The following is a 26,604-nucleotide window of genomic DNA, read 5'->3' as shown; positions in this document are numbered from 1 at the left end:
TCATCTTTCAACTTTACTTACGTATGTTTATTTATTTCTTTTGTTGTAAATAAATGATTTACCTTTAACTAACTACAAATTTTCAAAATATTAATAAAGTTAATTAAAAAAAGCGAATTCCCAGTCTTTTTTTATCTCCACTTGGCAGGAACGTTGGGCGGAGGAGTATAAATTGACAGTGTTGATAAATACGTCATTGGCTGGAAGGAAGGAGGAGTTCTGAAACAAGTTTAGGAATTAATTTTCTCTCTCTCGTCTCCCCCTCATTAATTATTCACTTCTTGTCTCAGAAATAATTCATAATTTCATCTTGAATGGTCAATATATGATGTTGGCCAATCACGTGGATATCTCATGTTGCCATTCACTCGGTCTCTCTCTCTCTCTAATCTTCTCAATAATTCTCTCTCTCTCTCTCTCTCTCTCTCTCTCTCTCTCTCTCTCTCTTATTGGCTGTAGGCATATATTTTTAATGGTAAAATGTTTAAGATGACTTTGAAATGATATTAGTAATATAACCTCAAAGATTAATACAGTAATAGGTTAGTAATTTTATGTATATTTGAAGTAGGATGTTATTAAAGGTATACATTTGGTATCTGAACTTTCAAGATAGGCAGTTATAAGCATTTTTAATAGTGGTTCTAACTATTCGCGGGTTTTAACTATTCACGGGGGTGTCTGGTACACATCCCCCACGAATACGGGGGAACACTACAATTATATTTGGAATTTTTTTTTTGCTCTGTCATATATTCCAATAGTATTTATATATGATAATGATATTTTTTTTCATTTCTGATGGTTGCATACTAAACTTCAGGAAATACCAAATAACGGAGTCAAAAATAAACTCTTAATCTTGAAAACTAAGCGTGCTGTGATTTAAAAAAAAAACTTTCCGCTTCAGCGCTAACTCCCGAATGCCGCCAGCATACGACAGACACTTTGGTAAATAGAGGCTCGGCGTTTTAAGGGTTAATAAGACTTGGCACATGAAAAACTAGACCCAGAGATCTTACCTTTATTGAAGGTAAATATTCATAGTGTAAGAGCAGTTGCTGCTACTTTTAGTTTTTTAAAGAATTTGCCTCTTAAGGATGTAATTAATGCAGCTCAGTGGAACTGTAATTCAGTTTTTGCTGCTCATTATCTTAAAAGATGTAGAAATTGTGTTTGAAAACTGTAAAGCCCTTAACCCTCCTGTAAAAGCGGGTAAAGTCCTTTTCCTGAACCGAAAGAAAAAGCTATCTTTTAGGCTCTTTATTTTAATCCTGGGTGTTGGTTTTTTGGGGAGCATGAAGGTACATTTGTTGTAATGGAGCCTACCTTTGTATCATAGGCATTTACTTTGTATTTTGCTGTCATTTTTGGGGGCTTTTGGACCCAGGCACAGGGGTCCCATCACGCCACTTCTATTCATTCTGACTGAAAATGAAGTGGTTTTCTCCGCAAGGCTGCTCTGGACTGCACACACATTAGAGCCTTGCATCCTGAAGGGAATCCACCTCCTGGTGGCAGTATTATCCAGGAAGGATTCCTGATCAGGTAAGAATGTTTTGAGTTTCATACAAGAAGCTCTTAGCTCGCTTGGCTGAGCGGAATTTGTCTAGCTGCACTACCCACCATCCTTTATCTCAGTGTGGGGATCAGTTAACTTTAACAGTAGGTAAGATTCATCTCAAATAATATAAATTTTCATGATAACATTTATTATTTGGATACTTACCTACTGTTAAGGTAGACTCCACCCAGCCTCCCCACATTTAGTGGGCCGTCAAGGAGAATTCTGACTATAGCTAAAACATTCGAACACACTTGGTGGAGAACAGGTAAACTAGACAGTTCCGGGTCAGCCAAGCGATCGTTTTTTCTTTTGTTTTGTATGACGACTCGCCTATCGGCATGGAGATACGAGCTAACTTTAACAGTAGGTAAGTATCCAAATAATAAATTATATCATGAAAATTTATATTTTTGTATTTTGTGTTAGGTGCCACAACAATTCTGTTGGGTAGGTGGTAACTCTTTAGGGATCATATTACTTGTGCTTTTAGCTCCTATCAGGGGATCTTATTCATGAGGTAAGTGAGCAGCAATAAGGATATTTCTGGTATATGACACAAGTAGTCGTCTACTTATGACCTATGCGACTTATGAAAGACTGACTTTATGACAGCTACGACAATATAATAATATATAATAATATTTAATTTTATATTTGGCTAAAATACGTCGAGCGCGCATACGATAGTTTTTCCCGCTACCGGCAGCGCGCTCATCTCCAAGAGATGCTCAGCTTTAGTCAGTGTTTCTGTGTGTTTGAGTCCTTTTGGTTAGCCTATATTGTACATTGTTTCTTTTCTCCAAACCCCAATCAAAGATATCTTCAAAAAGAAGATCTTGCTCAATTTCCAAGCCTGCTAAGAAAGCAAGAAAGGCTATTGATCTAGACATGAAAATGAAAGTGATAAAGCAGTCTGAAGGGGGGAAGAAAGTTAGTGTAATAGCCCGGGATCTTCACCTACCGCATTCTACTGTGTCGACAATTTTGAAGGATAAGGAACGTATTCATGAAGCAGTAAAGGGTTCAGCACCTATGAGATCAACTGTGATAACGAAACAATGAAGTGGACCCATACACGAAATGGAAAAACTATTAAATGTGTGGATTGAAAGCCAACTCCAAAAATGTGTCCCATTAAGCCTTCACATACTGCAAACGAAAGCTTTAAAAGACGTTGAAGGAGCGTGCTGGAGTAGATTATACTCAAGAATTTTCAGCAAGTACAGGTTTGTTCAAACGATTTATGAAAAGATTTCAATTGCATAATGTCCGAATCACTGGGGAAGCACCGAGTGCAGATGAGAAAGGTGCGAAAAAGTTCATTGAAAGTTTGGATGAAGTCATTGTAGAAGAAGCCTATTTACCAGAACAAATTTTTAATGTTGATGAGAGTGGATTATTCTGGAAACGAATGCCGGAACGCTCCTACATTTACCAAGAGGAGAAATCCATGCCTGGATTTAAGGCATCTAAAGATAGGCTGACTTTGTTGCTTTGCGGTAACATCGCCGGGTTTAAGCTGAAGCCATTTTTTATTTATCATTCCAAAAACTCGCGAGCTTTTAAAAATGTGAATAGGCATACGCTACCAGTCTACTATCGTTCCAACAAAAAGGCATGGATGACTCAAGCACTTTTCGAAGACTGGTTCGTAAACTGCTTTATTCCCCAGGTTCGTGAATATTGTTTCGAAAACACTATTCCATTCAAGGTGTTATTACTTTTGGACAATGCACCCGGGTATCCACCTCATCTAGCCGATCTCCATCCCAACATGAAAGTTATATTTTTACCACCCAATACAACTCCCCTCATCCAACCTATGGACCAAGGAGCTATTGCTACCTTTAAGGCAAATTATCTAAAAACCACCTTTTCCCAATCTATATCTGCTACAGATGATGATCCTGACTTATCATTACACAGTTTTTGGAAAAAATACGATATTCTTAAATGCATCAAGAACATCTCTGCGGCATGGGAAGCTGTGACAAAGAAATGCATGAACGGTGTTTGGAAGAATTGCGCTAAATGCTATGTGAATACTTTTGATGGGTTTGATAATGAGAATGAACTAATAATGATTCGTGAAAAAATTGTGAAATTAGCCAAAGGTCTATCGTTAGAATGTGAAATGGAAGAAATCGAGGAATTGCTCGACAAAGAGTTGGAAGAACTAACAACTGAAGATCTGATTGCGCTGGAAGAGGAAAAGTTGCAGAAGAAGAAAGGAGAGAAGCAGCAGCAGAAAAGGCGGATGAGGAGGAGGAGCCACAAAGAATGTTCACGACCAAAGGCTTAGCAGAAGGTTTATCACAGTTAAATAAACTTTTAGCTCATTTTGAAGGAATGGATCCAAATATTGAAAGATTTTCAAGAATAGAACGCATGGTTCTTGATGCTTTTCGGCCATACTGGGAAATTTATGAAGAGAAAAAAAATGGACCATTCAAACAAAACTAAGCATGTTTATGTTTAAACCAACATCTCGGTCTACCCCTGCCCCCTCTACTAGTACTAATACGAATGACCCCGACGATCCCCAGCCATCCACCAGCAGATAATAATTTATTTTATTTTATTTATTTATTTTTTTTTCAAATTTCAAATGTTACGTAATTTTTATTTTTTTTGTATGTTCATGTTTTTGCTGTACTGTAAATCAATTCTATCTGTGCATTACTGTAGTTTGCCTGAAATTTATAAAGAAAAAATAATTTACTGTAAAATAAAACTGTGTATTACTACGTACATAGACATGTTGGCAACAGTACAAATGGTCGCTAGAGAAAACAGCAGACGATGTTTTGTTTTCTGTTTTCAGATGTAAAATTTTGTTGGAAAATGGTAAAAGATTCGTATTTTTGTCATTCATTTTGTATTTCTATGTTTTGCAAATAAATCAAATGTAATAACAAATTATGTATTTAATTCAAACCTATAAATAAATAAAAGTAAATAATACGTGTAGCCGATTGTCAATGCAAATGGCGGATAAGAAAATGTAAACAGACCAGACAGATGGTTTGAATGCCTACAATAAAAATGTTAAATACAGTAATAAAAGTAAGTATTAATCAACGAGTTCAAGCATGATAAGATTTCATATGCTAAACGTAATAATAGGTACTTACATGCACATTTTTGGGATGATATAAAATGTATATATATGTAGGCTAGTCAGTTGTCAATGAAAATGTAAACAAAAAAAATACGTACATGTACATGCATGTGTGTGTGAATATGGTAAAAAGGATAAAAATACAGCTTAAACATGATTCAATTTATTCAATATGCTAGAAGAAAGACAGTATACAGTGCATACTTTGGATATAATATATGATGGATAATATACGGTAGGTACAGAATACATGTACATAGGCTATGTGGTTCGTAGGTATAGAATACATGTACATAGGCTATGTGGTTCATCAACTTATGACGAGATCAACTTACGACAGCTCGGTCAGAACCTAATGCCGTCATAAGTAGATGACTACCTGTAAATTGGGTATAGGGTGAAATCTCTAACTTTCTCCCCCAAACAATGTTGGAGTTAGCAAATAGTAGGAGGTAAGTTTCACCTCAAAAGTAATGATGTACTCACCCTCAGTCATTGAGATCACTCTCTCCTTCCTTCTTAAGAGATTAAGAGAAGAATGAAAACCATAGGAGTTGTTGTCTTACCCCCTTCAAAAATATATTGGGAGTAACTATCGGGAGTGTTCATTTACGTTTTTTTTTTTTTTTAATTTTAACACTTTAGATAAAGCAAATGATAGAGGGTAATTACATGAAAAATTTATTTCATCATAAATCAGTATCATTATTTGTGAAGAAATAGGTTGAGCCCTTAAATTTTCCTCAACCATTTGTTTACTGTCTGTTAAATTTACTCATAAAAGTTAAGAACAGTTTAGGAACTTTATGTAGAAAAATGGTATTGGCTGTTCATAAAAGTCTTTTCTTGTTTTAAGGTGTGGTTGCTGGATATCACAAAAATGACTTGGACTTGATGCTAATGTACAGTGAGGCTAACAAAGCAAAAGAACTTGAAACTGGTGAGCTTTGCCATGAGAAAGGATATCCAGGGATGGAACATACAGTTGGTGTCACTAAATGTGAGGCTGTTGGAGGTCAAGATGAAATGGCAATGTGTCAGAAGACAGGTCCTTTAATGTTCAGTCATTCAATATTAGAACCAGGTAAATAACCTTAGAATTTTTTGTCTATTATTGTTAATGGTTAGAAATTTTGCTAAGCATAAATCTTCTGTCAAGGAGAATGACTACCTGATATTTTTAGGTCTTGCATTGTAAGGTTACTTACCAATCATAATAATTAAGAAAGTCTTATGAGCATTTGAATAGGTAGAATTTGTTCAGATTTTTTTTATTCCATGATGAATGAAAAATTCTACATGAAATATCTTCATTTTCATTTATATACATTATTCACTTTTTATTGTGATTCCCTGTCCTATTGAAAGGTTTAGTCACATACAATTTTGTTTTTACTTGCTTTTTCTTCACATGTAAAGTTATGAACAGTTGAAGAAAGATTATTCTTTACACTTGAAAATTGTAAATGGAAGCAAAACACTAATAAATTATAGATCAGGCCAGAATAAAACTACAGTGGACCCCCCGTATTCGCGTTCTTCGGATTCGCGGACTCACACATTCGCGGATTTCTCTCGGGAACGTTTCCCTGCATTATTCGCGGAAAATTCGCGCATTCGCGGTATTTTTCTATGAGAAATATCCACAAATTCCTGGTTTTTGTTATCAATTTCATCATAAAATGCACTTTTTGTGATAAAAATATTAAAAAAACCAATTATGAAAATTTTTAGTGGTTTTTCTTAAGTTTTAACTAACAAAATAGGCTGTTTTTAGCGTTTTTATAGGGGTTCCAAACATTTGCGGATTCTAACTATTCGCGGGGGGGTCTGGTACGCATCCCCCACGAATACGGGGGGACCACTGTAATTATATCTGGTTCCCTAAAGTAGGTAACATAAGTAGACTTAATGCACAGTCTGACATGCGAATAACTGCAAGGAATAGAAGACATATATGTCAGCAACCTAGCCAAGTGGCAGTCAGAATCCCCGGGTAACTTTTTTGTTAAGCAAATGTATACAGGCGGTCCCCGGGTTACGACGGGGGTTCCGTTCTTGAGACGCGTCGTAAGCCGGAACATCGTCAAAAATCCTAAGAAAACCTTACTTTTAATGCTTTGGGTGCATTGAAAACTATGTAAACTGCATTCTTATGGCATTTTTCATCAAAAAAACCTTCAAATATTGATTATTTTGCATTTTTGGTGTCATATTTCATCTCCCAGATGCGCGTTGTAGGCGTCGTAACCCTGGAAATAATGTTTATTGACAAGCGTCATAACCTCGGAACGTCGTAAGCCGACACCGTCGTAACCCGGGGACTGCCTGTATAGTGTTTCCCCCATATTTGCAAGGGATGGGTACCAACCCCCCCACGAATAGTTGAAACCCCTATAAAAATGCTTAAAACTGCCTATTTGTTCCTGCATGTTATACAAACCCTTGCTCCTTTACAATAGGAATTACTTTTAGCATAGGCTGGAAATCAGTCATAGAAGAATAACAGGGTAGTTAAGCAGTAACTACTTGTCTGATAGTTGGGAGTCCCACCCAACTGGACGTAAACATTCCACTTTGCTTTTGGCTGCCATGGTAAACAGATGTGCTTTCGGTCTCTGTCCTTTGTCGTCATACAAAGTTCCAGAACTCTGGGAGATCTGTCTTTTTCTTGTCTATGTTTGTGCTTTGTTTGTCCGTTTTTATTTCTGCAACATGCAAACCCATGAATTGAATAAGGCTAATCACCCCCCATTTTTGCAATGCATTTGCCGTGTAGTGGGGGACAGGAAGTGTGGCAGCTACCAATCTAAGCTTGATGTGGACCCTCAAGTCCTCTGCATAAATTGCTGATGGTGTGAATGTTCATTTGATAATCCTTGTGAACCTTGTGTCTCTTGGTCGGCAGAGCAGTTGGTGGGAGATATGATGGGAGGAAGCAATCTCGGGGGGGAGTTTTCTGAGGGTTCGTCAGAGGGTTACACGCCTCTGGTGACTCCGTTGGTGAGTAATCCCTCGTCTTCCTTCCTCCCACCATATAAGCTTCCTCGCCTTGCTGTTTCTTCCTCAGGGGAAATGTCTTCTGCTTCTTTGCTTGATTCATCAAGCTTAGAAGAAGGGGTGAGGCTTGGTATTGTACTTGAGGGCTTCTGCTCGATCCAGAGGGGATCTTTCTCCTTCAGGGCGAGTAGGACCTCCTCCCACTAACCCGACTTTTGCTCCCTCAGGTGTGTATGCCTCCGCAGTTGGGGATTTGCAGCAGGCTTGGATGAAGTTGAGGTTGCCTGGTGTCCCATCTCTGCAGGGGATGATGCATCATTTTTTGTCAGCCCCTTTGACTCATATGGCAGATGCAAGGACAACCACAACACTGTCCATACCTGGATATGTGGCACCATCTTACCTTGTGTATATGCAACACGTTACCACAGTAACACCTTCAGTGGTCGTGTCATCAGTGTCAAATATTTTGAGAAGGCAAACCCATTTCTGCCCCCTCCTCCTCCAGGTTATGTGGTTCTCTAACCCCCAGCTACTTACGATCAGCCCCAGAAACCATCTCTACTGGACCTTCCTTCTGTCTCAGTGCCCACGCCTCCTGCTGTACCAGTTCCTGACCATGTGAGTGCTGCTATGGTGATGGCACCTCTGGTCCCAGCTGCCCTGGAGCTTGCTGCTTCGGCGGGTGCTTCAGTGGCACCTTGGATTGGGGTTCTGACTGCTGCGCTGAGAAAACTGACAAAGAAGTAGTCCAAGAAGAAGCGTAAGGTGTCGTCGTCTTCCTCCTTGTCTTTGTCGTCGTCTGCCACCTCCTCCCCTTCTTCTTTTGAGGCTTCCCCGCCTAGGAAGAAGAAGGTTGTCTCCCCTCCAAGAAGTCCCGCTTTGGCACTACTAAGGCTAAGGCTCCACCGAATCCGTCGCGGCGCGTCGGGTGCGTCCAACACGGCTATCCGTCTATGAGCGTGTCCATCTTCTGCGAGAGTGGCCCAACCAGACAAACAAGTGATGGTTACAAAACGGACAATTCAAACTTCAGCAGTACTTGCCGTTATGAAGGGAGCGCACGAGGTTTTCCTCCGACTCGGTGCTGTCAACCAAATTAGAGGGGTTGAAAAGTAGGAAAATCTGGACTTATGACATAACTTTAGAAGAGGAAAGAGTGGAGAATATGCAAAACTCTTTCGTAAGTTACGATAGCGTCCAGACAAGTTTTTTTTAATATTGTCGTATGCCGCCGAAAACCTTTGATTTGATTCACGAGGGCATTATATCTTGAATATCAAAATTTGATACCAATTACAGAAGATCCATATCAACGTAAGAAACCTGTAGTAACTGAGGGAAGGATTACTGATTTCGAAATTTGTAAAGTTGCACTTTTATTTTATTTAATACAAAAATTAAAATACATAGAATTGTGTGTAAACTGAACACTTTGATACAGGAACTTCTGAAACAAAGATATTTACATAAATGTATCCATTAGAATATAATAAAAAAATACTTTAATCCTCTATCATAACCACAAATCATTACATTTGATTATAACTCAAAGTTGAGCATGTGGTTCAAATGCAGGTTGTTGTAGGTCTACCACAATTTCTTCCTTCATGCGAACCCCAGCTCGGAGACGCACGTCCACGTGTGACTAAAAACAAAACGTTTTTTTCCTTGTGCGTCCAGTCCGGTAACGCACATGACATCACGCACGCTCATGCGCCGTGTGGGGCCACTCGTGTTTGAACTATGACAGTTAATCGAAACGCACAAAACGAGTAGCCGTGTTGGACGCACGCGACGCACAGCGATGGATTCGGTGGGGCCTTAGCCTAAGGGTTTGTCTATGCTCTGGTGAGAAAGGTGGGCCTTCCACTGGTCCTCCCATTACCAAAGGAACGGGAGCAGCCTTGCCACCCTCAGGGGCGCGGGTCGGTGACCTTAGGAGTTCAGGCTTCAGCTTGTACTTCAGGCTCTCGTTTGTAAGTTTCCCCGAGTGCACACACATCTACCAATGAGCGTGCAGCTAGAGTCGGTGACACTGAGTCTGCTTGCCATCATGACTCAGGCACGGTGCGGAGGGAAGGGGTGAGTCGCTCAGGTGACTAAGCCCTTGCCAATGATTGCTCGCATAGCGATCGCTCAGCTCCCAGGGTTGATGTGACGGTCTTGCGAGACCGCACAACTGTTGAGACTGTTAGGAGATCCCCCATTCAGTCCTCTCGAGAAGTTTTGACCTCCTCGAGGACTAGGATGTGTCGTGAGGATGGTACCACTCTCACCATGCAGGGGAGACTTTTCTTTGCCCGATCATCGGTCACGTTTGAACGGACCAGGTGTCGCATAGCGTTTCTCCTGATGTGCATGAGCATTGTTACAGTTCTCGGGGGAGTGTTTGAAGAGCACTCCTCTAGACCCACTAATTGATCCTTACCGGGGGTTGGTGATCGATTATGGCCTGCTCTGTCTGTTAGTTCTGGTAGCAGACCGAGTGGGAACGTCTGATTTTCCTCATCTGTCCATTCAACTTCCTTGGGATACACCAGGAGGGGTGAGGTGACCAGGGGGAACCATGGTGAGTGTTCTTCCCACGGTTCAGCTATGAGAACTTACGTTCCCGGCACAGTCTTAGGACCTGAGAGGTCTTATGCTCAAGTGGTTGGAGGAGATCATGGGGTCTGCTGAGGCCCTTCCTTCTAAAGGAAGAGGATTAAGGGAGGGACTCATCCTGGAAGGGCTTCATGGCCCATCTCCCCAGGATGCAGTTACTCCCAAGATCCAGAGGTTTTTCGCAGAGGTCATTGCGCTGATTCATCAGCACAGTGACCTAAGGGAAGGGTTGACAGTAGCTCATTCTAACTGCCTTTTGCAGTTGGAGTCAGAATTTGCTTAGGGCCAACAGATCGCACAAGCTGCTTCCCCCTCTTCTACCTAGACCAAGGCGATTCTACACGCCCTCGGAAAACCCCCTGGCAACCAAACATGTTGACCCAGAGCTAGTTCACCTAACTCCCAGCTTGCTGCTGCAGCACCTTGTTTCAGAGAACCTATGGCTCATGCAGCATGAGGCAGTGGCCTTGGAAGCTACTGCTATGGGAGCTTTCCAAGCAGTCTCATGGCTGGATCTGTGGTCCCTCAGAGTATCCAAAGTCGCTTCTTCTTTGTGACCGATAGTGCCCAGAGAAGACTCGGCTTTCGGGAGACTTTTCCAGTCTGGAAGTAGGGCTATTTCCTACCTGGCCCACCAGACAGCAAAGCTGTGGGCCAACCTGGTTCTTAGGAGGAGGGACGCTGTCCTTTATTGTGGGCCAGAGTCTGCATTGGGTTTAAGGAATGGACTATTGCTGGGTTCCTCCTCTCTCTTCCCTCAAGAGATGGTGGACATTGCGGTGGACAAGCATATAGCTGAAGACAACAATCGACTTGTCCACCAGGCAGTTACTAAGACTTCTGGGCAGTCGTGCAACTGTGGCTAGGCCCTCGAGCCAAGCTACCTCTTCCTCTGCCTCCAAGAAGACTTTCTTCAAAGAGCCCGCGAGGAAAGACCCAGCCTTCTTCGTTTGCTTTGAAATGGGAACAACCACTTCCCCTTCAGCTCCCCTTCTATCACAGAAGGGAGGTAAGCGAAAGAAGAGAGGGAAACACTTGCCATCGGTGGGGTTTGCCTGGCGAGCCATTTGGCAACATGGCGGTGCTATGGAGCCGAGACCTGAGTGGTAGATGTCTTTCAGGAGGGCTATCTTCTTCCGTTCGAGTCAAGGCCACCTCTCACCGAGTCTCCAGTCCAATTACGAACTAATGTCCCTGGTTCAGTCAAGGATCTGGCTCTGCAGGAAGAACTGCAATCAATGCTGAGCAAGGGAGCTGTAGAATTTGTGCAAGATCTGTCACCAGTGTTCTACTGCAGAGTCGTCTTAGTGGAGAAGGCTACTGGGTGCTGGAGACCTGTGATAGATCTCTCTCCCTTGAACCAATTCATTCGCCAGACTCGGTTCACGATGGAGACGGCATGCTCTGTGCTCGCCTCTATCAGGGAGAACGACTTTATGCTTTTGGTGGACCTGAAGGATGTGTATTTTCAGATACCCATCCATCAGTCCTCCAGGAAGTACCTTCGCTTTATTCTTGAGGGGACAATGCTCCAATTCACAGCACTTTGTTTTGAACTCTCAACCGCCCCTCAGGTGTTCACGAGAGTGTTCACCCTGGTGTCTGCTTGGTCCCACTCGGTCGGGATATGTCTGTTGAGGTATCTTGATGACTGGCTAGTCCAGGTGAGTGAGCTCTTGCAGTTGCTACATGACAGGGATCGGGTTCTAGATTTTTGTCACAATCTTGGGATCATGATCAATTTTGAGGATAAAGTATCTGGGCATGCTGATTGATATGGTAGCAGCATGGGTCTTCCAGCAGAATCGAGAATCAGCAAGTTCAGGGAGGCAGCTCAACTGTGTCTGTCTCGACAGGAACAGCCTGCTCAGCTTTGGCAGGTTATGATTGGTCACCTGTCGTCACTAGAAAAGCTAGTCCTTCACAGGTGTCTTCACCTGCGGTCTCTTCAATGGAGACTAAAGTGGTGTTGGTCACAAGTTTGAGATCCTCAATCCTTTCTCATCCCTCTAATGGAGGAAGTGAGGAAGGATTTGGTCTGGTGGCTAGACGACAGGAACCTCTTTGTAGGAGTGAGTTGCACATACCCCCTCTGGACATGCTTCTGTTTTCACACATCAATCAAGGTTTGGGGTGCACACCTGTAGGTGTTGCTGACTGCAGGAGTTTGGAACCAACATGACAAGCAACTTAGCATCAATATTCTGGAACTCAAGGCAGCTTTCTTAGCCCTCCAAGAGTACCAGGATCGAGTGATGGGACACTCCATGGTGTTATGAGCGACAACACCACAGTAGTGGCATATGTCAACAAACGGAGGCCTAGTGTCTTTCCTGTTGCATCAGTTGACGGTGCAGGCGCACGAGTGGGCTGCAGCACACTCGGTCGAACTGTTGACCAGGTACATTCCAGGCAAGAGGAATTTAGTGGCCAGAATCAGGTGGTAGGGACAGAGTGGTCCCTACACCCAGACGTGGCGGAAAGGTTGTTAGACCTGTGAAGGCGTCCAGTGATAGATCTGTTCACCACCCGGCACATCAGAAAACTTCAGGTTTTCTTTTCCGTGGTACCGTACCCAAAGGGCAGCTGCAGAGGATGCATTCCAACATCCATGGGACAGTCTCGAGGTTTACACCTTTTCCCTGTTCTGCCTGATTCGCAAGGTGATCAGCAGAGTGCTGGTCACCAGGAATTTTCAGATGATTCTGGTGGCTCCCAAATGGCCTTAGGCTGTTTGGTATCCCGATCTGTTGGCTCTTCTTTCCGAGACACTGCGAGAGATTCCCCCTTGGCACAACCTGCCATGTCAGCCGCACATAGAGCGGTACCACTCGGCAGTACACACTTCATGGCAGTTGGTTATCCACCATCTCTTGCGAGTGAGAGGTTTTTCTCGCCGAGAAGCAACAGAGATGGCAGGATACCTCAGAAAGTCCTCTGCGACAGTGTACCAGGGAAAGAGGGCCGTCTTCTGTGGTTGGTGTCATGGATGGGGTCTCTCCGCTCAGAGCCACTCTTCCCAAGATTGCGGACTTCCAAGTCTTTCTTCATTGAGAGAAGCTCCTCTCTCTGTCTCTCTGCAGTTAAAGGCTATAGGTCATCCTTGGCCCAGGTCCTAAAACTGTGAGGAGTGGATATATCCACTTCTATGGAAGATCTCTCTCCTTTTGAGTAGCTTCAAGAGGTCTTGCTCACCCAGGGAACTCAGGCCTCTTGAGTGGGATGTGACTTGTCTTAAGGAGTTTGACTAGTGAACCTTACGAGCCTCTCTGGAAGTCGTCAGACAGGGATCTGACCCCTTAAGACCATCTTTTTTGCTGGTTTTGGCATCAGTGAAGAGAGTAGGTGAGCTTCAAGGTCTCTCTAATGATGTTAAACACTCGAGGGGATAGGGATCGCTTACACTCGGTTTTGTCCCAGATTTTGTAGCAAAGACTCGGAATCCTTCAGTCCCTGACGTTAGATTTGAGTTCTTTGTGATCCCCTCCCTAGAGGACTTTTGTGGTAACAACCCAGATGAGATGCTACTTTGTCACGTTAGAGTGCTATGGTGCTTTCAGAAGAGAACTTGTCATTTCCAGCCTGAGTGTTGACGCCTCTTCGTTAGCACTGGGGTGACCAAGAAAGAGATGTCCAAGAACACTATTTCTTTTTAGCTGGTGATCAGGAAAGCGTGTTCCTCCAAAGGGAGGTATGATACTGGTACCTTTCGTCCGAGAGCCCAGGAAGTCAGAGGTATTGGTCTTTTTGCGTTCGGCAAAAACCTGTCGGTTTCACAGGTATTAAAGTTGGGTTTGGTCCAACTAGACCACCTTCACCTCCTTCTACCTTCACGATATAGCCCTTAGTCCTTGGATACCTTTTCCTTGGAACCCGTGGTGGCTGCTCAACAAGTTGTGTAGCTTACTCAGCTCCTCTGACATGGACAAGGTTGCATATCACTTTGTGTAACTGTGTGAATGTAGGTGTGAGTGAGAGAGTGACTGGCTTCTCGTCCTCCTTTCACTTGTCTCTCTTCCTATGGACAGAGAGCTGTGGTCGTTACATGCTGGAAAGGGCAGGTGATACAGGTAAGCTATATTACTGAGCTCCATTCTATCTTCTTTCATTGGGGTATGGAAGCATATATCCATCCATTCCCTAAAGGGGTGAAGAGGACATTAACATGAGACAAACCCAATACAGTGGTACCTCGAGATACAAAATTAATCAGTTCCGAGGCGGCCTTCGTATCACGAGGTTTTCGTATCTTGAACGGCATTTTACATGTAAAATGGCTAATCCGTTCCAAGCCCTCCAAAAACACCCCAGTAAATTTCATAATAAAGCTAAATTGACCTATAAACAATGAAATATTACAACAATTTGGACTATTCAATACCTAACTTAATACGTACTAGTAGTACTAATATGTATGTACCTGTAAATAAAGTGTATTAGTGTACATGGTATACAAGAAATACCGTAAGTACATACGCACGTATGTAGTAAAATGTGGAAGCTTACCTTTCGAGTGAGTTTATCTCCGAAAGTAGCGACAGAGGAGGAGGACAAACGTCAGAAAACTTCTTATAGTACATACTCTTAACTTTACGAAACACATAAAAAAATGTGAGGAAAACATAAACTAAACTTTACGAAACACATTAACAAAACTGTAACACTTAACTTTACAAAAAAACTTCAAATGAAAAAATTTATTATTTTTTTTTTTTTTTACAAAATTTCAATTTTTTCACCACTTTCAACTTTCTATTTTTTTTGTAGTATCACTTGGTTCTTCCTTTTTGCTTACTCCTACTAAAGGCCTCTTTAAAAAATAACTATCCAAGGAAGATTGCTTCTGCCTGCTTTTGACAATGTTCCTGAAACAACTCAGGCAAACGTCATCGAACTGTGCAAGCATATGCCCTGTGTAAGCCTTTTCAGGGTGTCTCTTTTCTACAAATGTTTGCACTTTATGAAAAGCAGCTAAAGCATCCTTAATTTATGCTGTTGTCATAGCGTTGTCGTCCTCCTCCTCGCCGCTGCTAGAGAACTCTTCTTGAACAACGTTATGTTGCATGGCCTCCAACTCCTTCTGGTCATCCGTCGTAAGCTCCTCTTGGTGCTCCTCAAGTAGGTCATTGATGTTGTCCTCGTCGATGACCAGCCCCATGGATTTGCCGAGTGCAACGATCTCGTCAAGATCTGGTTGCGAAACAGTTTCAGGATCGTCAACTGTTCCTGAATCTGCAGCACCAGCTTCACCCACGTCGAATCCCTTTAAGTCTCGGGCGGATACGGCATCAGGCCAGAGTTTCCTCCACGAAGAATTCAAAGTTCGCCTCGAAACCTCCTGCCAAGCTTGGTTGATGTGCCAGATGCATATCACAACATTGAAATGCTCCTTCCAAAATTCACGCAAGGTGAGGTTCGTGGTGTCGGTGATGTCGAAACATCTCTTGAAAAGATGTTTCGTATCCACCTCCTTGAAGTTCAATATCACTTGCTGGTCCATGGGCTGGAGGAGAGGGGTGGTGTTAGGCGGAAGATAAAGAACCTTGATAAACTAATACTCCGCTAGGATATCTTCCTCGAGGCCAGGAGGGTGAGCAGGGCCATTGTCCAACACCAGCAGACATTTCAGAGGGAAGCGCTTCTCTTCCAAGAATTTCTTCAGTCGGGCCGAAACACAGATTTACCCACTCGGTGAACAAAAGTCTCGTTACCCAGGCTTTCGCATTAGCCCTCCACATCACTGGAAGCTTCTCCTTAAGCACTTTGTGGGCCTTGAAGGCTCGAGGAGTCTCGGAATGATAGAAAAGTAGGGGCTTCACCTTGCAATCCTAACTGGCGTTCGAACAAAGTGCGAGCGTAAGCCTGTCTTTCATAGGCTTATGCCCGGGTAGCTTCTTCTTTTCCTGCATGATGTACGTCCGACGAGGCATTTTTTCCAAAAAAGGCCAGTCTCATCACAGTTGAAGACTTGCTGAGAACTGTAGCCATCGTTGAGCGTCATCTCGTCGAACGTCTTAATAAAGGCTTCGGCCGCTTTCGTGTCCGAGCTGGCAGCCTCCCCATGCCGCACCACCGAATGGATGCCAGTCCGTTTACGGAATTTTTCAAACCACCCATGAGAAGCCTTGAAGTCTGGGGTTTGCGTTGATGTCCCTTCTCCGTCATCTTCGGTATGGGCAATCAAATCGTTGAAAATAGCGCTAGCCTTGTGGCAGATTGCCATCTCCATTATCGTATCACCAGCAATTTCTTTGTCTTTTATCCAGACAAGAAGCAGCCTTTCCATCTCGTCGTGCACGTGGCTCCTCTTGCTGGACAAAATAGTGACGCCCTTGGAAGGTGTAGCTGCTTTGACGACATCCCTCTGCTTAAGGATGGTGCCTATTGTCGACGGATTTCGGCCATATTTCTTGGCGATCACACTCAATCGCATACCAGTTTCATATTTTTTAATGATCTCCATCTTTGTCTCCAAAGAAAGCATCCTCTTCTTTCCTACTTCAACTTTCTTGGGACCCATGACTACGTATATACTGTACGTAATTAAGTTATGTAGTACGTATACGTATGAAGTAGTTCTCACACAACACAATAAAGTAGTACTACAACAAAATTGCTAACGAATTTACAGTAATAAACGAAATCGTATAGAACGAACGAATACTGCGTGCTTATGATACCGATGATGCCGCACAGTGGCTGAAGAAGCACGCCGCTACGTAGGTGCATGATGGGAGAGATGCTGACCAGTAGGAGAGCAGGATCTTATGGCGGTGACTAGCATCAGGAACCAATGGGAGAGCGGGAGGATGGTGGCGAGTGTACTCAGTTGGCGGCACGTGAGTTTTAAAATTGTTATCGGTGGTCCGGGCGAATCTCGGACTTTACAGCAACAACCTTTTGTATCTTGAACAATTTTCGTATGTAGAGCCACAAAAATCTTCGTATTTGCTTTTGTATCTCGAGTTTTTCGTAAGTTGAGCCTTTCGTATCTGGAGGTACCACTATACTTGTATATTTGTCTTTCTGCTTCTGACTATAAAGTTCTTGTTTGCTGTTCATAAGAGGCTACGCTTGCCTCCCTCTTATGAATTGGTCCAGAGGTCTGGCATTGGTCACGCAGTTCCCATACTCCAACCAATTGGACAGTGGCTAGGTTCCCTTCCTCGCTCTTATGATCAGGATGGGGACCTTGGTTAGGCAAACACCAATCTGTTCACATGACACTATCAGATTCCTTCCTCCAATCGGTGTCTTCCTAATGTAAAGAACAGAGGGTTTGTATAACGTATTGGAACAAATCACAATTTTTTAAATTGTATTTTCCTTAACCATACAAACTTGAGGTCCTTTACACTTTATGCCCACCTCATGCCACCCCTCAGTCTGTTCCTGGGCTTAAAGCAAAGTGGAATGTTTACATCCAGTCGGGCGGGACTCCTGACTGTCGGACCAGCAGTTACTGCCTAACTACCTTGTTATTCTTCTACGACTGATATCCAGCCTACGCTCTATGCTGAAAGTATTTCTTAATGTAAAGGCATCAGGGTTGTATAGTTAGGAAAAATACAATTTACTCTAAAAAATGACAAATTTTTAACCAATTTGTATTTTTCATAACTTACAAACGTGAGGTCTTAACATTAGGATAAATACTCAGCACCAGCTGGAAACCGGTAAAGTTTAAAATAATTGTGAACGCAAGGGACTATTGGCATCTGTGCTTGGTCACGAGACATGTGGAGCCACCCACATACCCCTCTTTAACTTGTGGCCCCGTTAGTTATTCTTCCAACCCAGGTTATTTGATAGAGGGGTGGTTAGAGGTGGGCCTTTGTATGTTAAGACCTCAGGTTTGTAAGTTATGAAAAATACAAATTGGTTAAAAATTTGTCATTTGTTCATATACGAAACAAACCTTCGGTCTCAACATTAGGATAGACTTACTCTTGGTGAGAGGTAAGTACTATTAACCAACTGGGAGTTTGCCACCTTTGATCAGTTTTCTGAATACCAGAATTCTATGAAACAACTGACCAGTATTTCCAAATCTAAGACATATATGAATATCATAGAGTCAGACTTCTGGCTTCTACACAATGTCATAGTTCATTGCGTCCGAGGAAGATAAGAAGATCTGTTCTTCTAACAAACCAATTCATCCATTCATGTAGGTTTGTTATCATTCCTCTTCCCCTTGCTAAAGAGAGGAATGTCCTGCTACTGATAGGTATCTTACTGATACTCACCCTAACAGTATGGCTACTTCACTCACCTGTACCTTGTCTGTTCCAGCTTATGATGGTACTCTCTTCTTACTACCCGAAGTAAAGGAGACAGAAATTTGAAAAGGAAAGAGGCCAGTTATCTCCTCCATTTCACATTCATACCATTATCTTACACAAGATACCAACTGACCCGCCATGGGTGCTGGATGAGTTACACCATTTGTTGAGCAGCCACCAAAGGACCCAAGGAAATTGCGTCCAAGGACCTCTGGGCAATCTTATTTATATACAGGATTTTGAAAGTGGTTTGTCATAACAATGAACCCACTCTCAAATTTCAGTGAACAGACAGACACCTTAACATTGCTCAATTTGAGTTTCGATACAGTCACAGACCAACCGTCATGATCATTTTAACAGATAAGTTCTTAATTGCCAGAAGGCACATATTCCTCTGATGACCTTCTCTTCTGTATAACCTCATTGGTACAACTTGACAACAAGGAGTAGGCTTGACCGATCGCCTCTGTTTGGCCTGTTCCTTTATGTCTACCACCTTTTTGTTCTAGGTGACGTAGTTCTTTCTATAACCACAGAGTACTTTGACAAGTCAAAGCCGGCCCTCCTGGAGGTCTCTTACGCATACTCACACCGTCCTGAGCATGACTAAGAAATGTATCTGTCATCATGACCTTTGCTGCATTGACTCATTATCCCGGATTCTGGGGCAAATTGGAACTGTTGTTCCTAACTACTTTTGAGTCTACATCAAAAACCTGGTTATTGAGTACTCCCACTCTACCAAGGTCAGAGGAAGACCACCATCCACAATCAGTTTCCTGTAACGTGACTGATGTATGTGCCTGGTGGTAATCCATCAATTCTACTCTTAAACAGAGTATGTTTTCACTTATCAGATCGGAGTTCAAATGTGCCCCAGCCAGTTCACTGCTTCTGATTCATCTGAAGATTACTCATTGTGAAGTGATATTCACATGCCCAATCACCAGTCCAATGTATATCACCATACATGTAATTACAGAGAGACTTCCCTCTGTTCTGACAACCTCTCCACCTGATCATTGTCTACTGACAGAATGCCTTTAATGAACAGAAACCTCCTCTATACAGGCAGTCACGGCCAAAGAGTCATTCTGTATATGTGAGCTAAAGACCTTTGGAGTTGTGTTACATCCGAGGTGACACTCTACACCCAAAATCTTAAAACTATTAGTTCGAAAAGGGATACTGGGCAACCTCGAGACCTTGATACAAATTCTACCTATTGGTGGTGCCTCTTCCCCACACGAACCTGGTAGCGATGATTGTGTTACGGTAAACTTTTATCAGTCACTCATCTTGGGTCCTCCTTAATTACTGGAACCCATTCTTCCATTTGGAACATGGAGGAACAGGTAGAACCTAGAGTTTGTGTAAGCTCCAGATTGTTCCCAGTAACCCCAATGGAATCCTCAGGCTCCTCAAAGGGTGAAACCCCTGAGACAGCTCTTACATGGTTTTTCCATTATACGAGTTCCTCTCTGGACGAGTGGTTTGTGCACTCATCTGCCAAACTGGTGGTCCAAGGTCCAACTTTCCAACCACGAAATACCGTATGCGGTGATCTGTTACAATATACGGGCATATGTTCGATATGCTACCTTCCAAAGGGAAATCCTGTATTGCCAGAAACCACCATGGTGCTATTCTCGAGTAACCTAGCCCAGAATTCACCCCACCTCACTCTTGAAGAATGGGAAACTCCCCACCTTCCCCTTCCAGATATGATGAAGTTATAATGCCTTGCTTCAGCCAACTGAAGCTCAAACCCTCTATGTTAGATTCATGACTTCAATATAGAAACTAGACCAGGATGGAAGAGACCCATTTGTAGATTCTAGGTTAACCTAGCCAACAACCACTTAGACTAGTCTAAGTAGGTATAGTCAATTAAGAATTGACTAACTTATTTTAAGTTGGCAAGACCAGGTAAGGTTAGGCTAGGTTAACTCTTCCACCAATTAGGCTAGGTTAACTCTTCCACCAATTAGGCTAGGCTAACTCCTCCATCACTTAGGGTAGGTTAAGTCCATCAGAGATGTACTCTTAACTAGGCTAGGCTAGTATAGACTAGCTTAATCTAGAAACTAAATGACTCAGGTTAGGGTAAAGTTGTTCAAGAAAGTTTGGGCTATACATGCTAGGCTCCAACCACAACCTTCTAGGCTGAGGTGGTAAAAGTGTTTTGAATGGATAGCCTAGGCACTAGTCTATGCTCAGCTATACTTGTAACCTTACTAATTCGCCCAAACTAGGATAGTAAAGGCATGTTCAAGTAGCCAGACCATGCTAAGTCATCAACCCACTGTTAGGTTAAGTTGACATGTACATCGGAACCATCTAACCTATGAGTTAGGCTAAGCTAACTAAGAATTGTACCACTCAGACTAATCTAAGATAGTAAATGCAGGTTCAAAAACTAAACTGCAACCATTAGCTAGTCCAAGCCAACACCTGCATACCCAAACCAGTTAGTTCGGACAGCCTAAGCTAAGAACTACTACTCAGAGTAACTAAGATAGTAGCAGTAGACTCGGACTGGCTGGAATAGGCTACGAATTTAAAAGCACTTGTTAGGCTAAAAGGTATGACTCAATTAGCACCTTGGTTACAAGTGCCCTACTTAGGGTTGGCTACCTCCTCCTTTTGAGTTAAGTTTCCATGTGGTTTCATTAAGAAGAATGGTTCTACAGTACTTTACTTCTAAGGAACCAAGCTTCCGATTAACTTTAACTACTTCTGTAAGAGTCAAAGCGTTTGGTCAGTATTCTTATAGGAACAAACCAGATTATACCAACAAGTTTATAAAACATGGGAATTCTTCTTACCTGTAAAGGTTTGAAGTTTTCTGGGGTCAACCCAAAGTCTGTTAACTCCCACCATTCAGGCTGTATACGATTACAAAGAGGAATCCATAGCCTTCCAGCAGTCTGTGCATTTACGTGTTGTAAAACTGACTCTACATGACTTGAACAAGGTATGTAATTCATACACCTTCGTATCCTTTTTCAATCCAAATACCATGTCAATCCCCAGGGGAAGCATACTGGCAGGTGTCTCCGTGCTCCCTGAAAGGTTATTGAATTGACGAATCAAATCAATCACCTCTGCATACGAAGCCAGAAACTCTTGTTTTTTCTCCTTCCTCCGGTTCTAACGTACTTTGTTCAGCCACAGGAGACGTTAACTCACTCCTATCCTCTGACAAACGTCCGGGTGCGTCATGGCTGTCCGACCCTTTGATCTCTAATGGCCACTGGTGGCTCGATCTCGAATAGTCAGTAGGATTTGAGAACGTATCTATTTGCAATCCAATATGCAAATATGAGAGCAATTTTATCATATTTCATTACTCTGACATCTAGAGTCCATGGAAAAAGTTTGTAAAAGCATCTGCGTATATATTAAGTTCACCAACGGCATTGTAGTCTCTCTTAGTCTCTTTGTAGTGGCCGCTGGCAACTCCTCGTCGGCCGCTAGCCCAGCACCGTTGACGCTTTCGCTCGTTCGGACTCTTGTAAACGACCTCGTCCTCGTGCTTTGAGCTTACCAACCACTGACTTCTTGGGATGTGACAGTCCTGGCCCGAAGGTGAAAAAGAATTTACTCTTCTCCTCTTGGTCCAAGGATCAGTCACGAAATCCCGTATCCTCCAACGCTTGACTGGTACATGCAGTAACGTCATCGAACTTAGTGATGACACCAGCTAGAGGAAGAAGAGAAGAAGACAAATCATGCCTTTTCTTTTTTGTCTTTCTTAGCAATTTTCTCCTCTAGATCTTGTAATTTCTTCATTAGTGTGTGTACCAATGAGTCAGAAAGTGTATTTGGTTCCGGAGGCAGCAAAGTAGATCGAGAGCAGTAGACTGTGACGTCATTGTGGCATCATGAATCCACGGCCATTTCAGCTTAAGCTTTCTTATTCTAAACATAACTGGAGCACACAACGGCACAGCCGCTTATCCTACGAGAAAATTCATATTTCCCCACAAGTGTGTGCTCCCCCACAAGTGTGTGCTCCCGAAATGAAAGCGTAACATAATGATGCCACCGAAGACGACAAGAGGTTGCAGCAGAAGGCTGTGACATCATGACTACTGCCATTTTGAAAGCGGTTTTGGCTATGACGTCATCACGCTTGATGAAAGCGTGAGGCTGTTGAAGTTATTCTTGCAGCCAAGATCAAGAGACCCAACCTGCTGTGGCACTTTTACTTTACAAGGATGTGACAGTCCTGGCTTGAAGATGAAGAAGAAATTATTCTTCTCCTCTTGGCACGAGGATCAGTCACGAAGTCCCTGATTCTAGCCTTCTCCAACTCTTCACAGCCACACTAGACTAAACTTCCATCATTCACTTGTTCGACAATTACAACTACTTCTTGTGCTTTCATATAATAGGGATGTAACAGTCCTGGCTCGAAGATGGAGAAGAAACTTCTCCTCTTGGCTCGAGGATCATCTACGAAGTCCCTATACTTCAAGGATTGGCAGGAGAACGCAACTTCCAGGATTGGCAGGAGAACGCACTGGCGTCAAAGCCAGTCACATAAGCTTGTTGACGCCTAAGCGGAAGGATACAGAGGAAAGACTTTCATATTTTCCATTATGTGACTGTTATATCTCCTAACGCTTGTAATTTCTCCCATGTAAAGTACTCTTGTACCTCGAAGTGAAAATGGAAGTATGTCTCCGTGTTGGCCGCAGCTGTGAAGTGACGTCATGGCGGTCGCCATGTTTATGACGTCACTGAGCATCTCAAATGCGAAGCCAGCACCCTATCAGAAGTACAAGGCTGCTGTTGTTATTCTCATAGGCATTGCAACCCGACATTAAAGGCTGTCGTGTTGCACTATCTTCTTTACAGATGGTGACGCATCCGACCGCCATTCAGTGCATATCAGGATAAAAGGGACCTTGGATGCCAGCTCGATGTTATATAGCAAACCAACAGTCCTTCTTGGGTTGATACTGATAACCCTAACGCCGACCGCCCACCTGCATCAATTCTGCCCACGTATCTGGAATGAAAACAAGATGGCAATGCACACCTCTCCCCGAAGAGAAAGGAGCACAATTAGTCATAATTACTTCCCAAGGCACATCCTGATACACCCAATCATTGGATTTACAGGCAATACATATGAATATGTGATATTCCAAAGCACAGGCAACGAATTAACTGTACCTTAAGCGTTTCTGCACCTACGACTTACTACACGATGAGTACCTCGACGCGAAATCGTCAAAGAAAATATTTGGGCGTTTATCTGCTTCTTGTGATATCCAGGAAGTCTGGAAGCATGAGAAGGCTTCATGTTCACATGCCCGGGAATTCCAAACCACATGTTCAAAACAATAGGGGGACAAACTAAATCGGCAATAAAAGGACGGAGGCAAAGCACATCCTCTCTTAAAGGCGGTAAGAAAATAACTAACGGGATCACAAGTTGAAGAGGGGTATGTGGGTGGCTCCACATGTCTTGTGACCAAGCACAGATGCCAATAGTCCCTTGCGTACACAATTATTTTAAACTTTACCAGTTTCCAGCTGGCGCTGAGTATTTATCCTAATGTTAGGACCGAAGGTTTGTTTCATATATGAACAAACTGAGATTTTGTTAGTTAAAACCCAAGAAAAACTCACAAAATGTTTATAGTACCAGGTTTTTTATTAGTTTTATCACAAAAAGTGCATTTTATGATAAAATGAAAAAAAAAATTGTTGATAATTCTCATAGCAAAATACTGTGAGTAGGCAAATTATGGGGGCTACATGTTCCTGAGAGAAATCTGTGAATACAGGGGGGGTGTTCACTGTAGTATTACAGTGTTACCTTGATCTACAAGTGAATATATACGAGTTTTCCGAGGTACAAGTTGTCACTCGGTCGATTTTTTGCTTTGTTACGTGAGCAGAAAATTGAGATACGAGCTTGAGATGCGCCTCCCACGTAGATGGCGTAGTGACGAAAATCAAGCTAAGCAAAGAAGAAAAAGTAAATATGCATCTTTTCCATGAGTCTTTCAAAAAGTTATACATTACTTCACTGTATCCAATAAAATAGTATGTATTCTCATATTATTAATTAACTAACATAGCTGTAAATATTTTGGTTTGGAAATCAGCTGATGGGGAATACGAGTTTATTTCGCTATATTTAAATGAATTCTGAGTGAATTTTCTTGCATCTAATTAGCCTAAATGAATATCTAGATACTTATGTGAGACAAGGTCGTTTTTTGTTGTATGACATGTTTTTAAGTCAAAATATGACTTGAATACATCTCGTTGTGATTGTGAAAACAACAGTAAACTGTGTTCTTTCAAGCCTAGTAGTTTTGATTATAAAATTATTTTCTCTCAATTTTATCGACTGTTATGTTTGATGGCATAAGTTTAGGGGAGTTTTATCCTTGTTGCTGATGCACGATAATAGTCATTAACAGCCTGAACAGTTTTCTCAGCTTCAGCTACAACTTGGTTAAAATTTAACAGTATATTTCCTCGTTGATCTTTGATCCATAGTAGATAAAGTTATTACATAAAAATATCTCAATCCTATTTTACATAACATCATTTATAACGTAATTACGGTAATTGTTTACTATCATACAATGGTTAAAATACAAGGCAAATGAATTTTGTTGTTATCCAATTCGGTTTTACATAGCAAAAAAGTTGTTTTTTGTTCAGTTGTTCATGGCTGTACACATTTATGCAAGGAGTATAATGTTGAAAAAATACAGTGGTACCTCGACATACGAAAGGATCAACTTACGAAAAACTCGAGATACGAAAGCAAATACGAAAAACTTTACAGCTCTACATACGAAAATTGCTTAAGTTACGAAAGGTTGTTGCTATAAAGTCCCGAGATTCGCCCGGACCACCGAGAACAATTTTAAAACTCCCGCGCCGCCAACTGAGTAAACTCGCCACCATCCTCCCGCTCTCCCATTGGTTCCTGATGCTAGTCACCCCATAAGATCCTGCTCTCCTACTGGTCAGCATCTACCCCTTGTGCTTTAAGTATTCTATTGGTAAAAGGATGCTGTAAATTGAAAAACTTATTTATGCAATACATTTAATAAAAAAAAAAACATTAGGTAATGATAGAATAAAGAATAGAAATTAATGGTTATTATACTGTTTGGTAGTTTCAGTAGTTGAAGAGAGATAATGAAAATTTATGGCTTACTGTGTACTAGGAAAAGTGATTGCTTGGCGATCGTTCGATACTCGTAAGTGCTGGATGTAAACAGAAGTTTGGAAGCTTTTTTTTTTTTTTTGTTGGTTTATTATAGTTAACCCTTTTACGCCGGAGCGGTAAATAAAAAATTGTCTCCCGTGTGCCGGAGGGGTTTCGGAGTGAGCGCGGAAGCTGAAAAAATATTTTTTTCAAAAAATCACAGCGCGCTTAGTTTTCAAGATTAAGAGTTCATTTTTGGCTCCTTTTTTTGTCATTGCCTGAAGTTTAGTATGCAACCATCAGAAATGAAAAGAATTATCATTATCATATATAAATAATGCGATATATGATAGCGCAAAAACAAAATTTCATATATAATTGTGTTCAAATCGCGCTGTGCACAAACTGGTTAAAGGTAACAAGTTACGTTTTTTTCGTTGTAATGTACACTAAATTGCGATCATTTTGGTATATAACACATTGTAAAACGATAAAAGCAACACAGAGAAAATATTATCACAAAATAATGCATGAATTCGTAACGCGCGGACGTAAACAAATATTTTTTTCAAAAATTCACCAAAAATCTAAGTATTGTCCTAGAGACTTCCAATTTCTTTCAAAAGGAAGACAAATGATTGAATATTACTATACTGTAAGAGTATTAGCTTACAATACTGTAAGAGTATTAGCTACAATTGCAGTTTTCGACCATATCTGACGAGTTAAAGTTGACCGAATGTCGAATTTTTTATATATATATTTTTTATATGCAATTATTTCGGAAATAAGAAAAGTTGCAACCTTCAAATATTTTTCGTTTTATTCT

The 26,604-nt window shown here is 41.9% G+C and overlaps 1 protein-coding gene across 1 annotated transcript in view; it reads left to right on the top strand.

The window, feature by feature from the left end:
* Positions 1 to 26,604, top strand: part of LOC135225689 (uncharacterized) — a 106,394-nt gene that overhangs the window by 58,859 nt on the left and 20,931 nt on the right. The window contains exon 3 of the mRNA XM_064265038.1: positions 5,545 to 5,772. Coding sequence (XP_064121108.1) covers positions 5,545 to 5,772 — 228 coding nt within the window. The remainder of the gene's footprint in view (positions 1 to 5,544; positions 5,773 to 26,604) is intronic.

The sequence above is a fragment of the Macrobrachium nipponense genome, chromosome 13, assembly GCF_015104395.2.
Source record: "Macrobrachium nipponense isolate FS-2020 chromosome 13, ASM1510439v2, whole genome shotgun sequence".
NCBI classification, from domain to species: Eukaryota; Metazoa; Arthropoda; class Malacostraca; order Decapoda; family Palaemonidae; genus Macrobrachium; species Macrobrachium nipponense.
Note: the sequence above shows the minus strand (reverse complement) of the source record. Positions and strands in the feature narration are given on the sequence as shown.